General features: G+C 34.5%; 1 protein-coding gene across 1 annotated transcript; it reads right to left on the reverse strand.

The window, feature by feature from the left end:
• Window positions 1–7,946: 7,946 nt before the first annotated feature.
• Window positions 7,947–18,161, reverse strand: LOC105332744 (actinia tenebrosa protease inhibitors). Its single transcript, XM_034463266.2, has 7 exons — window positions 18,008–18,161; window positions 12,043–12,367; window positions 11,098–11,280; window positions 10,124–10,315; window positions 9,531–9,728; window positions 8,929–9,102; window positions 7,947–8,411 (listed from the first exon to the last, which is right to left on the reverse strand). Exons 1-7 carry the CDS (start codon window positions 18,050–18,052, stop codon window positions 8,224–8,226), a joined length of 1,305 nt encoding a protein of 434 aa, XP_034319157.2. The 5' UTR covers window positions 18,053–18,161; the 3' UTR covers window positions 7,947–8,223.
• Window positions 18,162–22,452: the final 4,291 nt, after the last annotated feature.

Here is a 22,452-nt window from a genome sequence, read left to right on the forward strand (position 1 = left end):
TAAAGTATTTTAACATTTTTGTAAGTTTAGATCCATATAATCTGCATACAGGAAATCAGGAACAAAAAGTTGTAAAAGGAACTAATGTCAGCTGGTTCTGCCGTTAAAGTTTGATATAAGACACTTTGGGGATATATGTTCTTTAAACCATTTAATATTTCTTGTAGAAAAGATTCACCATCCTCTCCACACGGTCCAACTTGGTATACACCAGGATAAGGCCTCGCCTTTTCAACTGGATTCATATGTGGATTCTTTTTGTAGTTCATTATATTCAATGTCCTTAACAAATCCTTCATTGCTGAATTTTTTGGCTTTTTTTATGTCTTTCAAAATTTGTCAAATTTGTTGCTGGATTCTTGTGATATAAAAGGTATGCATCAACATCTTTGATTGTCAAGTCAGAAATATTAACATTTTCTATAATTTTCCAATTTTAGATGACGAGATGTATAGGAAGACATTCACTGCAGTTAGCTTCACTGTCATTGTCGCAAGACTCATCAGAATCTAAACAGTGTTTCATCCCCTGTAAATTCTGTTTATAAGAATATCTTTGTTGCCAGATTTTTTTTCATTCCTCTTTTTGTTAACCATTCCTTCAGTTCCGCCACTTTCCAGTTTTAGCTCATCTAATGATGGATTGGTTTCATTTTCTATTTCCGAATCTGATGACATGTCTAAAATGAAAAAGTGCATTTTGGGTACAACTTATAAAATGATATTTCATTATCTTGAAATATGATTGTGTCCTCAGTTTCAACCCCTTATACATATACCAAATGTATTAAAGGTAAAATTCAAACCTGAGAGACACCTGCTTTAAAGCTATACACGCTATAATTTGCGTCAATTTTGAATAAAGGGGAAAATGTATGTGTTTGATTACTAATAAAAGTTACCTTTATTCTGTTAATTATAATGCTCAATTCGATCACGTAACAAATATATCAAATATTAAACAATAAAAAATATTTATTTTCCTGCCAGGAAAGTAATGCCTCCTCGTGAATATCAATCTATCACGTGATATCGACAGCTAAATTTAGCCTATCATACCAAAATTGGTGAAGGGTCAACATCAGTTTCACAAAGGAAAGGATATTTTCAGTAAAGCATAAATTTGTCAGATATACGAGTACAAACAAAAGAAAAAAATACAAGCCTGTGAGTAGATATGAATACTTCCTTTAAAAAATGACGTAGACCTGTGTTTTTCCCCTATGTGCTATTTATAGATCCTATAAGTGTTAATGCAGAAGTAAGGGTATCGTAAATGGCAAGCGTATTTTACTCATTATACATGTATGTATTTCAAATTAACAACTGTTAAGCATATTAAAAATCAAGTTGGATATTTGATTAGGCAAACAATAACGACCACCTAGTTCTCCGCGGACATGCGCAATGAGGTCGGTTTGCTCTTCCTTCATCAATATTCATGAAAAAGGTACATTTTCCTGGCAGGAAAATAAACAATTAAAAATCTATATCTTTGTAACGAGATGGAATTCACCCTTGTAATTTACAGATTAAGGATAACTTTTATAAGTAGACAAACACATGCGTTTTCACTGTCATTCAAAATTGACGCAAATTATAGCGTGTATAGCTTTAATATAATCAATAAGCATTTACAACTTTACCCATAAAAGTATGTGTAATTGCATTAGTAAATGTCCCAAACAATTTATTTCTTAAATGTGTCTATAGACAGGTTTTAATGACACAACCAGTACACACGGTAATTATCTATATGTGTTGCAGTATAAAGATGGTAGCTTTTCGAAGCGTATGTGTGGCCCTAAAGAGGGCCGTACACTCATTCCATGCATATCTTTTACATTTTTATGCTATGCTATCGTATGAGATTTGTACATGTATGCTATGCTATGAGGAACAGACATGAAGGGCTTAATGATATGGTATGCTATGCTATGCTATGAAATTCGAACAAAAACGCCTCCATAGATTGAAGAGTTCCAATAATTTCGAAGTCAAATAATGAGAAGCTAAAGTGTACAATGTACCACAAATATAATATGTGAACATTTTTTTTTCTAATAAAAACATTTAAAACCGAGTTAAGATGATGCTCTAAGCTATGCTATGGTATGCTATGTTATGTTATGAGCTTTTAATGCTATGCTATGGTGTATGTTGTATAAGATATGCTTGAACCGACTGTATTGTTTTGTCAACTGCCACTGTTTGTATTTTACTAGCTTTTTTAGTCCGAAATATCTGACGTTTTCCACGCTTTTTTCACGATTTTGATATTTTACATGCTATTGCGTTTAAAATATTTAAAAAAAGTAAACAAGAGACTCATGGGCCACATCGCTCACCTGAGGAACAATAGGTATAATAAAATCAGCTTAATGGAGTCATGATACAAACTATCTGAACAATGTACAATACATGTCCATCCTGTATAAATAAAATCCATTTTCCCCCTAGATATTCTTATGTTTATAATCATTAGTCCCTTTTCTAACAGGAGGATTTTATAGTCATATCACATGTTGAGTATTGCAGTTCTCAAAAAGATCCTTAACAATTGTTTTTGTATGGAATATAAACGTATTGTCCGAGTGTTCTATTTGATTGTTATCTTTTATTTTTTTGATTGTATTTGTCGTTTGTTGCTTTCTTTCAAGATTTAAAAAATAAGATGAAGATTTTTCTCCTTTTTCTATCCATATAGATCTAGATCGTACAAATGCGCCACTACATTTCTCGGCGTAAAAATCATCAGTTTCTTTTTCTAGCAGTCGTTTATAGGGCATATTTATTTCTGAAAAATCTTTTGATTCTGAAAGCTTTATTTGTTCTTCAATAAATTTGATTCGATTTTTCTTATATTTACCTAGTTGTTTTGAATAATTTATACAAAAGTTTTTGATATTTATTTTGAAATATTCCCATCTATATATTGGGTCTTCCTTTTCAAGATTTTGCTTTTCCTCGCGTAAAAAAGCTTTTAATTTTTTACAAAAAGTTATGTTTTCTAAAAGTGAGTTGTTTACCTTCCAATATCCAGTCCCTCGGGGATTTTCACAAGAAATATACCCAAGTGATCTGTAAACCTGTTATTGTATATGTTTGGCGCCTTTCTTAGAAAAATATTATTCATTGGAAATGATAACTGTTCTGAAGTAAATACATAATCGATCCTACTTTGAGGGACATTATCCCCATTACACCATGTTAAGCCTTGTTCGTAAGTTTTCCCACTTGATAACCAGCAATCTTAAAAACAAAATGTTTTCAAAATTTTCTTAAGTACACTAACACTTTTATCTTTATAATTTGTATCTATTTGACAATTAAAGTCTCCACAAAGTATCACATTATCTAAATTTATCGCATTTTGATTAACCCATGTAATTACTCTTTTAAAAAAATCAATACTATTTTTCTCATTATTAATTCTCATTACTAGAGTCAATTTTTGATCATATACTTTATATTAATTAATAGTCGTCTGCCGTCTACAGATTTATAATGGTTTATAATCTCTATTTTACTATTCTTTTCAAACAAAACTGATACACCCCTACTTTGTACAGATTCTGAAAAACAATGCACTATTTCTCCAAACCACCGTGAGTTAAAAAAAGATTCTTGCTGTTTTACAAAATGAGTTTCTTGCAGAAAAATAATATCATATTTACTACCTTTTAACCAATCAAAAAGTGTTGTTCTCTTTTTGTAAGTATTTAAAACCTCTAATTAATCATGCAGTTATAACAAAGCACAAGAAAATGATACAGCAAATGTATGAAACAAATCTTGTTCATCAAGACTGGGATAAGGCCAAATCAACATGCTTAATCTGCAAAATAGATGATAACATCACTGTCAACTTAGAGGACAAAACAATTGGTGAAGAGGGTACACATGCGGAGGAGTTCTTACTACAAAAATTGGAGAAAAAGAGTGAAGTGAGGAACGTAACTGTATTTATGAACAACACTCCTTGTTCTACACCAAACCACACATGTGCGGATAAATTGTTGAAATACCTGGATGCTAACGAAAATGTTCGTATGACCATGTATGTCACGTGCGGATAAATTGTTGAAATACCTGGATGCTAACGAAAATGTTCGTATGACCATGTATGTCACTAGATTGTACATGATTGCGCGGGAGTCTTGTAAAAGAGATGGCCATTCAGAGGACATCACAAACGGAAGTGTTCACAGCGCAGGTTTACAACGACTGAAACAACACGCCCGCTGCGAGATCAATGCTTTCAATACAAATGTTTGGGAAGAGTTATTGAACATTACCAAAATGACCAAGGAATTCAAAGAAGAGTTCATGAGTAAATACTGCAATGTAAGGAGCAGAAAAGAAGAGGATGATTGCATCAGATCAGATCTGGAAATTATCATAACAATCAAATGTTTAGCATTCATATTTGTCTGTAAACATTTACTGTGGTTTTACAAGAGAATATGAGTATTTGATAACTTTGCCGTATGTATTTTATTTCAAAGAGCAATTGTCACAAAAATACATGTATTCACAATACCCAACATTGTTTCAGTAATATAAATATATATACATACTGTGCTTAATTAATAACACATTCTAATAAAATCTTATTTATATGCAGTTTTATTGTTTTCTTTTGGGTAGTTCTATTTTGTTTCTTGTTTTTATTTTCAATCTACTTATTTTCAATTCTTGTTTTCAATCTACCGGTATGTCTTCTCTAAACATGCAGTCTGCAAAAGCTTATGACATTGGTTTTAAACTTAAAATTGCCATATGCAATTATGTGCAAACGTTGCTTTAAGTTATAATGTTATGCATGTAAATCGACACGGCCATACTCTTGTTGTCATGATAAACAAGAAAATTAGGGGAATATAGTTAAATAGATTTCTCAGTTTTCTATTGTATTTTTATGGCAATGTAATTTTTGCAATCGATATGTGGTTTAAAGATTTATTTGATCTCCCCTTTTGGTCCTTTCCGGCTCATTCTTCATCCACACAGTGTCTTTCGTAAATAAATATGTAGTGGGTTTTAATAAATTGTTATGGTCAAGAATAACATTGTTATCCGAATAATATATTCATTATCCTTTGTTTAAGCAGCCTCATACCTCACCCAAAAGTGCTTTTGGTCAAAAGTGTGCAATATCTTCGAATGAGGCTCTGTGTCTGGGTTCAAACTCGAAGGAGATTTACGTGAAATTTTTTTCCGGATCACATAGTCTCTCCTCTTAGTCATTTCCGGCAAAAATCGTACCCACGAAGTGTCTTTGGTCGATGGATGTACACTGTGCAGTGACCCTATATGCAGTTCTAGGGTTTTAGGTCACATGGGACAAATGCTTGTCCAGATAATATATTATCTACTATCTGCAATGTACCTTCGGTCAAATCTGGCTCAAACACATCCCTACTCCTTTCAGCAAAGAGTCTACAATGACTTTAAATAAAGATTCTAGGTCAAGGTTCGAGGTCATAGTAGAATCATCAACAGATTTATCTATCTGGTTAATGAATATTATCTCCTTTTGGTTTAATAGGGCTCATACTTCACCTAACGAATGCATTTGGCCAATGGCTCTGCAGTGACTTTAAATAAAGTTTCTAGGTCAAGGGTAAAGGTTAAAACTGAGTTATGTGTAAAATTCCTGTTCGAGTAATACATTTTCTACCCTTAGTCCTTTTTACTAGTATTTTACCTAACAATTGCGCTAGCTTAGTCAAAGGGGGTGCAGTGATCGTGAATAAATTTTCTAGGACAAGACTACGCAAAATGTCTGGGTTCAGAGCAAATATGTAATCTTCCTTAGCTTTATTTGACTAACACTTCACACATTGCTTTTTGATAAAGGATATGTGGTCACTTTGAACCAAGTTTCAAGGTCAACTGTAAAGGTTATTATAGCAAAATTCTGTAAAATAAAATTGTAGACTATAAACTCCTAGTTGGCGAAATATTCCAAAGACCAAACCAAAATAAATCTTTTTGTTAATTTAAAAACAAAATTTCTTAAGCGGACCTGTTGATATGGTTATTATGTCATCAACCTACTTGTATTGCAAAGGCTTGCTTAACTTGGCATAGTTTTCGATGTAAGGATGTAGAAACATTGTGCATTGGCCGTAATGAACATCGAGAGACAATTTGATTGGATGTTTTAATATGTTATCTATTGTGTATGCTGTGCACAACTATTTTCGGGCGACAGATTGATGTCTTTGTTTGACAGCGCTCAGGATCCATCTCTATTGAAACTTGCAAAGACCAAACAATATTATTGCTTATATTCGAAAGCCCAAAATTTCCAACCTATGAAGTCCATTTTATTATAATATGAAGCATCTTGAAAATAAAGCGTTTAAGTCCTCTTCAAAGATAGAAGAATCTTCTCATACAAATACATAAGCACATGACATGTCGGGATTACTAAATCCTTGAAATGCTTCCTTAATTGAGTTTGTTAAAGAAGGTAGAATCAAAGAGCATGGTCACCCTGAAACTGAAAATAGAACTGTTTCACATCAAATGGAACCTGACCTGTAGTGCTAATAAATGTGTATACAATGACAAGTATAATCAAAGTACTGAAGAACTGACGGGAGTGGATTTTGTCGATGTTTATGTATTTTAAAATCAATGATATGGTTTTTTTTTTTGCATGACAAGTACACGTATACGTAGTTTCTAATTTGAATTACACATATTTTTATAATATGAATTTTTGAACTTTTTCGACTAGAATGTCGAGAAACCTCCATATGAATCATGTTAAATGATATTTAAAGATAAAATTAATTCAATCAAAGTATGTATCAGTGGTAGAAATATTTCTCGAAAATTGTATGGATCCAAGCAATATTGAACTATAGTCTCGTTCAACCAAACGCTCGGCTGACACCGTAAATCTCTGACAAGGGTTTACGGAGACAGCCGAGCGTCGAGTTGAACGAGACTATATTGAACTCTGGCGTAGGAATACATCCGACTACAACAAATATTGAAATTGTTCGTACCATTTAAAATCTGACTATTTTGAAGGTATTTGTAAATAAGTTTCCTTGAAAAACAATGCTTTAGCATACATTACATCGAATTCATCAATTATTTTCAAGAACTAAGTCTTGTCAGGACCAATGATTTGTGCTGAGGTCCAAACACTGTTTCACTTTCGGTTTGTCCGAGTGACTGCATAGGAGAGTTAATTAAAAATCCCAAAAATTATTATGCGTGTTTGCTTGTTAGAGGTTTCTCAAATATCGGTCTAACACCAAATCTAGTTGAATTATCAAGGTAAATCCAGTTATAGTATTGAACGAGAGTGGGCGTCCCGTAATACTTCAATGACGTTTGCGTTGTTCAACGTCATCCTTTAAGTGAAGACAGCGGTATGTAAAACAATGAAGTGAAACGCATCTTTATTAAATGTTGATATTATGAAATGCCGAAATAATCAATCCACATCTAACATAAATTCGTGGCAATCCATGGTAGTCGAGATCTTCTTGATTTCCCCAGACAAGAGATTATTGCCTTGACTCGCAGTGAATGTTTCTGATTCATCCATCTATTGTATATGTTTTAGATACCAACATTTCAAAAAAAATACAAATCATTGCTCCTGAATCGACAAAGACCTCCAAAGATTGTAGGTTTAACTAGCATTTTAAGCACAGTTGATGCGCGTTTAGCGTTTTTACTGTTATGTGCATTATAAGACGTAGAATACAACATTCGGCATGACCTAATGTTGTTGGTTTTTTTTTTCATTATTTGTTCATTTATTCATTTCCGTAGTTTAAAAAACGTTAATAGTCCAATTACTTAGTTTGACGCGGACACATGGAAATAACTCAGTAGGCATATTTGAATCCTCGAAAAACGTATGCATAGCAAATTAAGTACATAAAACACGAAACTGTTATATAAATATTTTATGTTTTTATAACTACACACAATTTTGACCACAAATATTTAACACGATGTGAAAATACAACAATTTTATAGATTGCATTACCTAAAACTCTGATTGCTAAAAGATATCAATTTGATATGTAACATAAATATTTTGTTGATTAGATCATTTCCCTTGAGGAAACAACATAGATAAGTATGCTTGCAATCTATCTCAAATATATAAACATCTACAAAACACCTTGTTTCCGATTTTGCAATTCACGTGTTCGAAAATCACACGTGGCCAGCCATCTAGATTTATCCAACTCTTCGTCCACAAGAACGTTGGCACTGTCCCCAAGATTCAAAATTGTTTTCATTTCCTTGGCAGCCACCGTACAGAAATCGTTCGCATCTTCTAAAGCGGGCATTATAATGCCACCTTGGAATAGCCGCCATGCAAGGCCCAGAATCCTCGGGAAGGATACAAATCTGGTTTCCGTTTCCTGTAATTTTTTTTTCAAAATATGTATATGTAAAACAATAATTCTGAAAGATATCGTTAAGGGTAACTATTTCCAGTAGATTACGTAAAAAATATCCAATATACGGTAATCGCTGAAAAGTTATCTATAGTATTTACATATAACTATTCACTGGCCATGGAGACGATGACCCTTCCTATTGTCCGAAAAGTCAGTTGATAATATAAGATTGATAAAGGTTGATATAAGATTATAAATCTTATAATACAGAAGTAAACTTTATTTGCCAGCGATGCAAGGTTGTTGGTTGTCAACAAATTCAAGTTATCGGACTTTGAATTTAACGTAGCCTCTCATATTACAACGTTTTTCCCGAGTATAATTAAATACTAGGGAAATGAAATATTGCCGGTGAAGACTTACGAATACTCTTCTATTAGTAGAACCTTTTCACGGTGAGATAAAATAGCATATTTGATCGACGTTATTTTTCAAAAAAAGAAAGATAGAGAGGTACAATAATAATATATATGTATACCTCCTCCAGCGTTTGAGCACGTGTCTTCACACTGTTGACGTGTTTGGAAGTTGTTTCCGTTTCCGGCGCAACCGCCATAAACGAACCTTTCACATTGCCCACTTGTCATGCTGTAGCTCCAGCGCGGGAAAAAGGCCCGGCAGGGACCGGAAGCACTGGGTAACCGGCACACGGCTTCAAAATAGAGGAAAAAGGGGGTTTCTTGATATCACATTAGTTACTAGTGGTAGCCTTCATTTAAATATTCGTCAGACCATATCTCTCTCTCTCTCTCTCTCTCTCTCTCTGTACTCTAACAATAAAAACTGCTTGTTAAAAATGAATTTGAAATTATGTATTTTCAGCAACCCTAATGTCATGTGTTAGAATGTGTATAGTCCTGCCGTTAAATTGTTAAAAGCTGAACGAAATAATGGAAAAAAAGATAAAAAAAAATTAATAAGATCACCAGTAGAAAATGATAAATATGAGTACAAGTCATGTTTTGTGTGTGTGTTGTTGTTTTTTTTTTGTTTTTTTTTTTTTGGGGGGGGGGTTATTACTTAACATTAACGGACTGGTCAACAATACTGGTCAAAATATGTTCTTAATAATGGTCTCACCTGGCGTGATATCTCCTCCGCCTCCCCCGTTTACACATATCCGGCGGCAGTCCATTAGTGAGTTAAACCGGTTCCGGTTTCCTCCACATCCGCCGTACACAAACTCCTGGCAACGCTGGGTGACTGAGTTATAGGTCCACGACGGGAAGAAGGCTTGGCAATTACCGGACTGCGCATGCGGTAAAGAGCAAGGACTTCCTGTAATAAGAGATCATTTTATGTATTTTAATTTAATCAGCTACATAGGCGTCGGAACCCGGGGGGGGGGGGGGGGGGTGGGCTCAGCTCTAACCTACATATGTACATGTAGTTAGATCTAACCATGAGGCACATAGCATCATAAAGGGTTCAGTCCCCCCCCCCCCCCCCCCCCCCCCCCCCCCACACACACACTTTTTCTCGCAGCAGAAAGAATTATTCCTAAATTTACCTTGATAAGATTGAAATATTCAGAAGTTGTGGTACATATATTTACTGACAATTTGAAAATCTGTTCGATACGAGGTTTGAATGTAAATGAATGCATATTTATGTGAACATCTTATAATGGAATTTCTATAGACTGTTGTGACTTTTAGAAAGCTGAGATTTACCTGGTGGAAAAATACCGCCATCTCCTCCACACCTCTGCTGACAGGCTTGTAGAGAGGGGAAGTTGTTTCTGTTTCCTTGACAACCACCATACCGGAAGAGCTCGCACTGACCGGAAACAGAATTGTAGTAAAAGCGACGTCTGTTGGCGCGACACGGTCCAGTGACCGCAGGGAGAGTACAGACATCCTCACCTGAGAGAAGAAAAATACTCTTGAAATGAAATATTGTTTCGCAGTGTTATTGTTTGCGGGGAAACATAATATTAAAGATATATGCGACTACATCTTCATTAAAAATATATTAACATCTACGAAACCAATTATGTTGAAACTGATGCATCAAATTGTGTGCAAGTGGTAGCTTTATATGAAGCATAAATCATATTTACTCTTGAATAATGTTTAGGGCCATAACAGAGGTTTGCACTTTATTGCAAGCGTTTTTACTTTAATTTTATTTTTTGTGTGTGTTTTATTTATCTAACCATTTCAGATGAATGACATTTGTATTGCATTATTCGTATATTTCATTAAAAAATCATCCTGAGCTTTTATCTTACTTAACATATAACAGCCACATAAAGCTTAATGCCCATGAAAATACTTTTATTTGGTTAATTGGTTCACTTTTCACCGACAAGTTGCAAGTTTTGAACCGATCCATCTTCAACTAACGAAATTGAGGTTTTATCGCATAAAAAGATAATTCCGCTCATAAACAGACAAATTCCGCGTATACACTCTCTGCTGGCAGACAAAGTTAGCTACTTTGTTGTATTATATATAGAGGGGATAAGATTTTTTTTTCAAAATGTTTGTTTTAAGTAATTTTGTGAAATGAATGTGCATATTATTAATAATTAAAAAATATATCATAAAAAGATATTTTAATGAAGGGGGGAGTGAAGGATGGAGGGGGCGGGGGATGATCCTTAAGCCTCTGTGGTCATTGACAAAACCTGCGAAATACAAACCTGCGCCGCCATTTCCACAGACTCGTTGGCACTCCTGTCTGTTTTGGAACCTGTTTTCGTTTCCCTGGCAACCAGAGTAAAAGAACACTCGGCACTGCCTGGTGACACCATCATAGTAGTAACTTAAGAACCTGCCCCGGCAATTTCCGGTTAAACGTGGAAGGTAGCAAAATCCAGGTGTACCTATATAAAATAATACATAAAAACAGTGTCTTAGAGAGGTGTTATTTTAGTTCATTGATACATGTAAGTCGGCATCATACATGTGCACATGAAAATCTATAAATTAGTCGTTAAGCTTAGTGGTTAAACTATCAAGCTTGTGAACGACAGATCCAGAAACTCGAATCCGTTTAATGAAAATCATTATTTCATTTATCCAAAATTGCACATTTTTCGCCTCTTAGACTTATTTAATACTTTATGCTATCTTTCATAATCAAGTTATTTTCTGCTGATTTGAGAAACATTTTTCAAGGTGGAGCTAGCTACCTTAAATTGCGTCTTATTAAAAAGTGACAAGACAATAGACATTACCAAATACGTATCAACTTAAGATTGTGATTTAAGGTCTTCAACGACATCGCATTTTTAAGTTTACAAGTGAGCCGTTAAAATACTAATACGCTATATATATAAAAAAATGCAAATTGAATCTGCATCAACAAATCTAAACTCCGAAATCCGATAAAACAAGGTAATCACGACATTTTAAAAAATAATTCTTCGTTTTACATAGTGCTTGTAAAACCTCTGGAACAAAAGACTACTTCAATTTCTTTTCAAAGTAACTCACAGATCTAGACATGCAAATCGGCAAATGCTTACATATTCGTATCCGAGATGTATATTTGCATTGTGTACGAATCTCAGTCTTAATTATTGATCAACAAAATTGACATTGAGCGCGTAACGAAACATATACAGTCAATGAAGTCCTCCTACCCTGGGGTCCTCCTCCTGCAAGTTGTGGTGGCGTATCAACAAAAAACGTATTATCGTTCCCTACATCCGGAAAAGTAGTTCCAACTGGTATTCCACCGCCGCCATTTCCGCCTAGCCCCCCATTTCCGCCGAATCCCGCATTACCACCAAGTCCTGCATTTCCGCCAAATCCAGCATTTCCACCAAGTCCTGCATTACCGCCAAATCCAGCATTTCCACCAAGTCCTGCATTACCGCCAAATCCAGCATTTCCGCCGAATCTTCCATTTTGAAGTTGGTTTCCTCCGCCACCAAAGTCTTGTAATAAAACTGGATTATAAATGATCTGCAATCAAAAATAATATATGAAAAAAGTAAAAAAAAAAAAAAGGTAACTGATAATGCACAAATTAAAAAAAAAAAAAACTATTATTATATTTTTTTACTACATTTGTACATGTATAATTATTCGCGTTATTAGTAACATTCAAAATATTTGACAATATACCCAAATTCTCTCTCTCTCTCTCTCTCTCTCTCTCTCTCTCTCTCTCTCTCTCTCTCTCTCTCTCTCTCTCTCTCTCTCTCTCAGAGAAACAGTTTTATAAGGAGATGTCAAAGATCACTCTCTCTGCCTCTCTCTGTCTCTCTCTCTCTCTCTCTCTCTCTCTCTCTCTCTCTCTCTCTCTCTCTCTCTCTCTCTCTCTCTCTCTCTCTCTCTCTCTCTCTCAGAGAAAAAGTTTTATAAGGAGATGTCAAAGATCACTGCGTGCAAGTATATGCATATGTATACTGATTACCCATGGAATAATATTCTTATTATGTATAAAGACGCTTTGTCCAAAAATAGTACAGCCGTGGATTTTATTATCAAATTACGAAAAATTTATAAGCTTCTGGGGGATCAATGGACATTGATCACATTTTTTGTAACAAATGTGTCATTATCAATCAGTCTGGAGCTATTTTGTGAATGGGTTTGATTGTTTCCAAACTGGCATCAAAGATTCTTCAAAACAACATTACAAGGGTCAAACTAAAACGTCACCGCTGCATGTTTATGTATATCAGTCAAGTTGAATAAAAATTCGCATTTAAATGCAGCTACTTAATTTAAATTTTAGGCTATTATAAAAAGTATCCAATTTTGTCCATACAAATCAAATTATCTTAGAAAGTTATAATAGAATTTCAACTATTTTACACCAGCAGAATTAGTCTTCTTTTAAGGATAGAAATATTAAAAGTAAATGAAAATAAGTTTTATATGGGAACACAAAATAATACACCAAATGCATGTTGGACATGTCAAGAAGAGGGAACATATTTGTCTCTTCCCCCAATTGATTGGGTTTCTTCAAACCGCACATTATGCGTCAATGAAAACAAAAATGTACACTGTACAAATCTCTTTTCTTTTCTTTATAGCAAATGTCAAAGATGCAATCCAATTATAAGTCTCGACGTTTGGAGCGAATCTTAATATGAAGCGATATAATGCGCCATCATTTGATGTATAGTTATGTATTGTATATCATATTCCCTTTGATATATATAAAGCTTAAGACAAATATGGGGTGTAAGAAAAAGCGGAGAGGCGATTCAGAGAGAGAGAGAGAGAGAGAGAGAGAGAGAGAGAGAGAGAGAGAGCAACGTAACAAGGGAGAGAAGTGAGTGAGTGGTACAATGAAACCTACGTCCACTTTAATTATAAATTTAACAGCGATGTCAGACAACCTTAGAGTTTATGAAACAAATTTATGCATACAGTCTACAATCTGTGTTCTTAACCCGAGGCTTATCATTTAATTCAATCATCAATACACGTACCCGGGTCCATTTTCATATTTTACATGTAAGTGACTGAAAAAAACAAACAAGCCTTTAAATGACATCTGCCACCCGAACACCACTTTCGGTTTATCCGAGATCGTATAATGTCTATACCCAGGGATAACAGGTAGCTCGCGGGTTTACATGCTTGTGAGAAAACCTACCTCGAAAATTTCTTCACGTGATCCATAGGTTTCAGAGTTTTATTTCTAAAATTTATTTGAGATTCGTCTGCGCGGTAATAATGTTACCGTGTTTTAAATACAGTGTCATTAATAAAATCAAGCAACGCCATTTCAATGAAATATATAGTAAAATGCACATCTTAGTCGAAAAACGCATTACAAAACTATGCTCCAAACTTTTAAACGATTCAGACGAAATTATTTATACTCAGCACAATAACAGAGGAGCTAATTTTGAATCAATTCATAAAAAATAATCAGTATGTGTTCTCGGCCAATTTTTGGCAAAACATTTTTGAAGATTTAAAAGATTTCTCAAAACCGTATATGTTCATTACGACGTAAGCCCGACGTCATTATTTCCTTACGTCTGCCAACCCAAAAATTGAAATGCATTTATTGACAAGACTAGCTGATTAACACATTTTAGAACATTTAAATACTAATTATACATCATTGTGAATGTTATCAAATGTACAAATGCTATTAATGTAAGGCTGTAAAGATACTGTACAGAAAATTGCTATTTTTGTTTTTATGAATCTCTGAGTCATTCAATGCAAAAAAAAAATGCCAGGAAACTGCTGAAATAAAAGTTTGTAATCGTATAAAATAATTAGCTCAAGCCAAAAGAATTTAAAAAATTTGATCGGAAGTTAAAATTACGGAAGTTATAATTGTAAAAAAAAAAATAGCAACACGGTTCAATTAATTTACTTGTCTATTTTAAAACATGATTCTAAATGGAAAAGTTCCAACGCACACTCATACTCATAGAACAAAATGTGACAATTTATGTGACATCTTTAAATTTTCAGCACTTGATGATAATAAATGTTTGTATAAACAGTAATAAACTGCATTTAAGCTTTTTAATATATTTTCTTGTATGCTTCAAAATATCTCATTTGTCATTTTGAAAAAAAAAATGTAGCCTATTAGTTTACTATGACAGTCAACTCTTTACGTTGATTCCTACTGTGACGTCAGCAAACCCGCGAGCTACGTTAAGGGTCGCGCTAGTACCTCTTACCATATCACTCATACCACATATCCCTCAATCGCAACTTCTCGGGTCTTTCCGGCAGGCTCGGAAAAACACCTCGAATGTATTAACATTACCGGATGTTAGATTTTTATACAAAATGGAGTCGCTTCCAATTAAAATAAGTATCGGCTAGACAGCCTTATAAGTCGCTTCTGTGTTATATTTTAGGGTATATCATTTATCATTTACTTTAATGAAGTCTATCTTACATCTAAAAAGATCGTTAAATGTTTTATGTTTATATCAAGTTTTATAAAAAGGGGGGTTGTCATGGACGCGGCACGCCTAGGCAATACATTCGAGGTGTTTTTCCGAGCCTGCCGGAAAGGCCCGAGAAGTTGCGATTGCATATCCCTATGTGTACAGAACTAAAACCTTCGATTTTCAACCAACAACCAGTACGAGATTTGTTGACATTTACACGAAAAGGCAAACCACATAAGACATTAATGATCGCCGTGACTTGCCCTTCAAAAAACTGCGTGTGAAAACTTCACGGTCCGTTCGATTTACCATCATGCATGCCGCCCTTTTTTATCACTAATTGACAGCACGCTCGATACCATGTCGTGGCGTTCTATGTTTGAATGATTGTGGAATGTCTCTTATGTTTTATATAATCAACACCCGCTCCTCCTCCTAACAAAAGGCCTTTTTAGTATACTGTCCTTTCCGATATATTTCATTTTATCAAATAAAATATACAACATGACTACTTTGGTAGTTATGTTGTATATTTTATATGATAAAATGAAATATACCAAAAAATAAAATATACAACATGACTACTTTAGAAGTCATGTTGTATATTTTATTTGATAGTCATGTTGTATATTTTATTTGATAAAATGAAATAAATCGAAAAGGACAATACCAATATCATGTTATTATGTATATACAACCTGTCTTGAAACTAAGCGAAATATCATCAGACAACGTATTGTGATGTTATATAACATTAGTTCAAATATGAGATATTTATCATTTGTTGCCAATATCGTTTCGCAAGCTGTTTATAATATCATGTCTCAAGATTATGTTCGTATCGTTCGAATTTCTAATCATATTGAGACACGCAAGTTGTATTGTCATCACTAATATTTTTCACTTTAATTGTTTACGAGGGTTCATAAAGCTGATGACAAATTACGAAACAGCCAATCAAAATACTTTATTATTGCAAAGTTTGATTGTTTACAAAGCGTTTTGGTGATCATGACTATATTACCGCGCCTTTGTTTGCATGTTGAAATGACGCAGTCACGGATCAACCTGTATGGATGGGATAAATACAGCACGCACTTTGTTTACAGTGAGTCAGAGACAACGTAGAGAATAAATCGCCTAAAATATTTTATTTCCATTGTTATGAGTCCGAGGTTTACGCCAGGCAGGGCGTGATACATGCGTTATTGGTCCTTTAGTTACAAATAATGTATAATCACAGTCAATAATTTTCAGTAGGAGAGGTACATAGAGATCCCGTACCATCAAAGAACCCAATATTTGTTACATGTTATATAAGCACACTGGAAAAACTTTAACAAAAATTTGCGGTTAAAATGGGTTATCGTTCTTTGATTAAAGTAAAAAAAATCCGCTAGGACCAACATTTTATCCCAACAAAAAATCAAAAAAATCCCATATTAAAAAAAATCTAAATCTTCTTTTTTCGCTAGTCATATTACCAAACGTAAATTTATTTATGAAATATAAAACAAAATAGTATACACTTAAAAACCTTTTCACACAAAAAAAAAACCCCTCATCGGTTTGTAATCCAAGAATCATTTAGGCTGGGAGTGTGTGAAGGAGGACATCTTTACAACCAGTCAGTAAAATGCACTGACATTCATACTGACAGGGCCCAAATTAGACTGATAGGAAACATTGGTACATGGCGATCGGAATGCTCACTGAACCAAGGGGTGCAGTCACAATTTTGGAGAATTAATTTAGCCCCTCCCCAATTTTCTCATTTTATTAGTTTTACCTTTTATAATTTTTCTGGTGGGGGTGGGGGGGGGGGGGGGTGGGAGAAGTGAGGGGGGTGGAGGCGGGGTATAAAGAGATTAACATGCATTTTCAGTTCCAGGATGTGAATTTATGAGAATAGGTTAAAATATCATCGAAATGAAAATCTAGTAGACATAATTTTAGCATTCTTAAAGAATTGCTAGTATCATATGGGTTTTTTTAAAATTCTGAACCAGCATACGATGTACATGTATCAAACAAAGGTATTTTATGAAATGTAGACCGAAATCTCAAGGTGCGCAGTATACAAAAAGTTTACGGTGACAAAATTTCGTCCATCAAGAAATACTTGAACTTAAAACCCATTTCACATACAAGCTCTGCTGAAAAAAAAAATGATATGGTCCTTTACAAAACACATAAATCTACTGAAGAGCGCATCTTGTTCGTCTTGTCATAAAACATTCTTAACACATATTTATTTTTAAAAAATACATTTTTAAAAGCTGATAACTAGAAATATGCGGGGGGATTGCCATAATATTTAGATAATGTAAAAATGAGATAATATAACCAGGATGATTAAATATATATAAGCAAAATCTGTTCATTTTTTGCAGATACATGTACATTATGTTATAGAATCAAAAAAGATTTGATTTTAATTTGGATCATGTTTCAAACTACATCTATTTGAACAGCTACAAATGAATTTACAGAACACAATTATACTGCACTGAAAAAAGCATGTGAAAGATACTCGTATTCTAAGAAAGTTGTATATTCCATCTGTTTAAAATACGTTTTCTTTAATATTGATGTAGTGCCATTATTTGAAAAAGAGATACATGTATTAACAAACAAAAAATGAAATACAATTTGAAAAATATAGAAGACCTTCAAAATTCAAGAAAAAAAACCCTAAAAATAAATGTGTACTTACATGAAGAATAAATAACAAAACCGGTCCCGGTATTCCAAAATACATGTTTTCCCGCTGAGAATTATACGGCCATATACTGCAGTCTCGCACTTATCGTTCGCCTGTCGTCACGTGACACCGTTATTGCGCTTTGACTAGTGTTTATTCGTGTTTTATCGCCTCGCCGCCATCTTTACCGTTTACGCTTCCAATAGAGAGGTAATTAATACGCGGTTATACGTGTGGCTTATATACATATAAACAAAAAGGCGCATTTCATTGATCATTACTCTTTCTGTCCGTCTCCATTTTACTCTCTCTCTCTCTCTCTCTCCCTCTCTCTCTCTCTCATAATTGTTATAGTTCTGGAAATGCATCAACAAATTCGCGTTCATTACGTGTATGATGATTTTATTTTGGAAGCTTTAAAGAAGTTTTTCTGTGTATTAAACTTGAGCGAAAATAGGCGGTTTTTTACGAGTAGACGAAAATATGTAAAACATACGTAAAATTAATAAAAATGAATCATTGACATGGCCGGGGTTTAAACTAATTAAACAGAAAAAGCATCATAAACACTGTCTTGTAATCTTGTCAATTAAGTCGCAACTTCTCGGCCCTTTCCGGCAGAGCTCGGAAAAATACAATCCGAAGCTGCGATTATTTAATGTTAAGTTGTGACGTTCACTTTATTTGGATCACTTCGTCTTTCTCTATAAAAATGTTCGAGCATAATCCGAAGAACAGACTAACTGGCGCGGGGTTATCGCTCTTGTCGTTAATTAAGAAGGTAATGGCAAAGACAACATGCGCGGATCATACGATTGTGATAGGTGTACATGTAATGTCCGGACCTCCTCCCTGATATACTTACAATCATTATATTACTACCTGTACAATAAAGAAACAGTAAATAGGCATCAATCTCCACCCTCCCTCTGCTGACAAAAGTACGTCGATAGGAATAAAATATCGAAACAGTATCTTCCACAAAATGAAACTTTTTACAGTGCTATTCTGCAGCGGAATGTTGATTGAGAATTCTGGAAATGTGACTGAATGGCGAAGTTATACCGTTCCGGTAACATTCAGCTGTATTTCAGTTGCCTGAATGGATAAGTTTCCTCCTTTCTTGATCCAAGGGTTGGATCACGTCGAATTGCCAGGTGCGGGTCATCAGATCGATCAAACATAGCGTCTCCTTTGATCTGATGATCCGCGCCTGGCATCGAAATATGGTCTGGCCCTGCATCGGGTTATTAGTCCCCTACCGGTTTTCACCGGAGGGGACTATAACTTTCCTCTGCGTCCGTTAGTCTGTCCGTTCGTCTGTCCGCCCGTCCGTCTGTCTGTCCCACTCCAGTTTTCCACACTTTTTTTCTTTATGCGTTTGAGGAACAATATGAAATTTTTTTAACAGCTTCAAAATGTCAAATTACACATCAAGTTTACACTTTTGTAGCGTCTGGTTGATTAATTTTTTTTTTTTATATTCCAATCTTTCGTTATCGGGTTTGGTGTGTATTGAATAAACGAGGAAAGTATGTAGTCAGTAATAGTATCGTGCATTACTTGGACCATTTCTTTTATTGTTTCTAACAATATTGATTCGGGGTACATAAGACGGCGAGAAACGATATTCTGCATTATTACCTAATCAAAGGGATTTTGTTGTTTTATTACAAATTAAATATTTGCGTCTATTTTGAACTGCCGGTCAATAGACTGCGATCTGTTAGGCCGCCGGTCAATAGACTGCGATCTATTGGACCGCCGGTCAATAGACTGTGATCTATTGGACCGGCAACGTATATCAGAACGCGGGTATGTTAATGTTACATCCTTTCAATAGTTCTCAGGGAATGCATATTCCTTTACATAGACGCTGTTTTTAATACTTAGTGAAACCAAATTCAATGTTATCAAAAATGGAGTATCATATAATCTAAAGCTTTAGACTATTTAAAATCTAATGGGTTGAAGACTCCCCCTTCTTTGTGTAAACTAATATTAAATTGAGATGTTGTAATGCATGCAACAGGTTTTGTGCATGTAAAAGATGAAAAAAAAATCTGAGTATATTGCATAATGGCACGAAAACCATCTGCAATATGCAAATTGTAAACCCCGAAAACTAAAAAAGGAATTAGGTAATAAAACAGTTATTTAATGCTTGAACAGTCAATAGACCAGAATTTTTTCCCTTGGTGCAGGGAACAGCTCAGTATGATCTATTGCCCTCGGCCGTTGGCCTCGGGGCAATAGATCATACTGAGCTGTTCCCTGTACCTCGGGAAAAATATTCTGGTCTATTGACTGCTCAAGCATTAAACAATTGTATATTATAACAGTGCATTGTTTTCACAAATTTCTACAAACCGGTATGGGACGTGTATTACTTATGCAATACTCTCAGAATGCTTGTTATTATAGTGAAACAAAATTATTACATGTATAAACTATTTCATCACCAAGTTAAAGATAATACATGTAGCTAGCATCCATCTTGTGGATGAATCGCAATACAATCTGGAAGAATGTCTTATGTTGCGAGAAACAAATACTGAAATCGGTACATCATTTAGTTTTAGTGTAGGGTAATCACCATTTTTTTCTTACCCTTTCTCTCTTTTTATTTAATTTCTTCTTTATTTCGGGTGGGGGGGGGGGGGGGGGGGGGTAACATGTATTTGCAACCCACTGTGTTATCTAAAATTTCTGAAAATTTTCTAACGACAGGATTTTATCTATGTACTGTCATTATCATTTTCGTATATAAAATGGTTTTTCGTTTTTCTGTATATTGTATTGGATTTCAAAGTACATTTTGTTAACGTTTTCATATAACTCGACATTTGTTAACATCACATTATTTATAATGCCCAAGCTCTCAGGTTTGTTCTATTTGTTGACTTAATGAAGTAACATATTTAATGATTTTGTTCTCTAAACTTGTCGGTGTCTTAAATCCTTATTTAAATTTGTTTTTATTTTTAAGAAATTCTGACTTCCTACTTTAATTGAAATCAAAATTCCCACACATGCATTAAAATGACACCCTTTCCGCGGACAGATTTTTAATTACACAAGGAAAATCAATAAAAGTTAATCTTCTTCCCGTTGCTGAGTAATGATATAACAATAACAATTAACGAATTCTTGGCGATTAGTTCCTCTATTTTTAATTACCAAATCAACAGTTCAGTGGTCACTGAATGCAAAACATACCCATCCGCCGCTGTGCAAAATATAACCACAGGTAGATACTCTAAAGGTACCTGCTAAGGATTATATAAGTATTCAACAAATTAATGGTTGTATTATCTTTGTCAACATCATCGACGTCGTCGTCGTTGGCGATGAGATCACAACATCATCATCATCGTCGTCGTCATCATCGTCGTCGTCGTCATCGTCATCATCATCATCATCTTGTTGTTCTCCTTCTCCTATAAATATTTCTAAAAGTCTAAATAGCGTTTAAAACTGGTAAGACGGAGGGAAAGTCGGCCCTTTCCCTACTTCTCTTCAAATACACAACCAATTTCACGTGTAGTTAGAAAAGGGTTCTCGTTAGAACTTGCGAAACCTCTATTTCATAAATACCATGCACACCCTCTCCCATTTGAAACATTTCTATTTTTGGAGGTTTAGATAAACTTTAATTCCTACCATTATTAAGGTGGAATAACACACCTGAAAAAACTCACTCAAATTAACAGGACATTATTTGATAATGAAAGATATATTGATAAACAAAATGTACATATGTCAAATGAGCGAAAAAAAATTTGCAGTTTGGGGATAAAAAATGAATATCTAAAATAAATATTTCAGCAAATAACAACAAAAGCCCCTGTGGGATTCGAACTCGCGATGTACGAATCACAATACATACACTTTATCCACTCGGCTATGGAGCAAGTTACATGTTGCAGTCGATAAAATCCTTTTAATAAAACGAAATGCCGTTTCAATCAGCTGTCAGCCATTTTGTGATGATGTGTTATTCCACCTTACTTAAAGTTAATTTAAGCGACGTCAACATTTGTCTGTGAAACATGTGCACCCTTAATTTTTTTTTTATCAATACCTAAAATTACATAACACCATTAGAGATAACATTCCATATTTCTGCTTGTTGTTTGAAGATTTCAGGGGGATAGATGGTCAACGAATGAGCCATCAGATTCCCCCGAAAAGCTGTGATCACTTCACGCTATAAACTATGACTTAGTCATGGAACAAAATCTTTTATTAAATGATTGATTAATTTCCAGCTCTCTGATTGGCTCATATCCAACATCTCGAAAAAAACCCAGAGCGTTATATTCACCTGCACGTGATTTAAGAGGTCAGTGTAACATTTGATTTTTCTCTACATTGGACTAAAAATAGGTCGTCCAATGAAACATCGCGCTGCTATGGCTAAAACGTTGCTTGATAACACTCAATTCAATATATGT

This window comes from Magallana gigas, chromosome 1, assembly GCF_963853765.1.
Source record: "Magallana gigas chromosome 1, xbMagGiga1.1, whole genome shotgun sequence".
Taxonomy (NCBI): domain Eukaryota; kingdom Metazoa; phylum Mollusca; class Bivalvia; order Ostreida; family Ostreidae; genus Magallana; species Magallana gigas.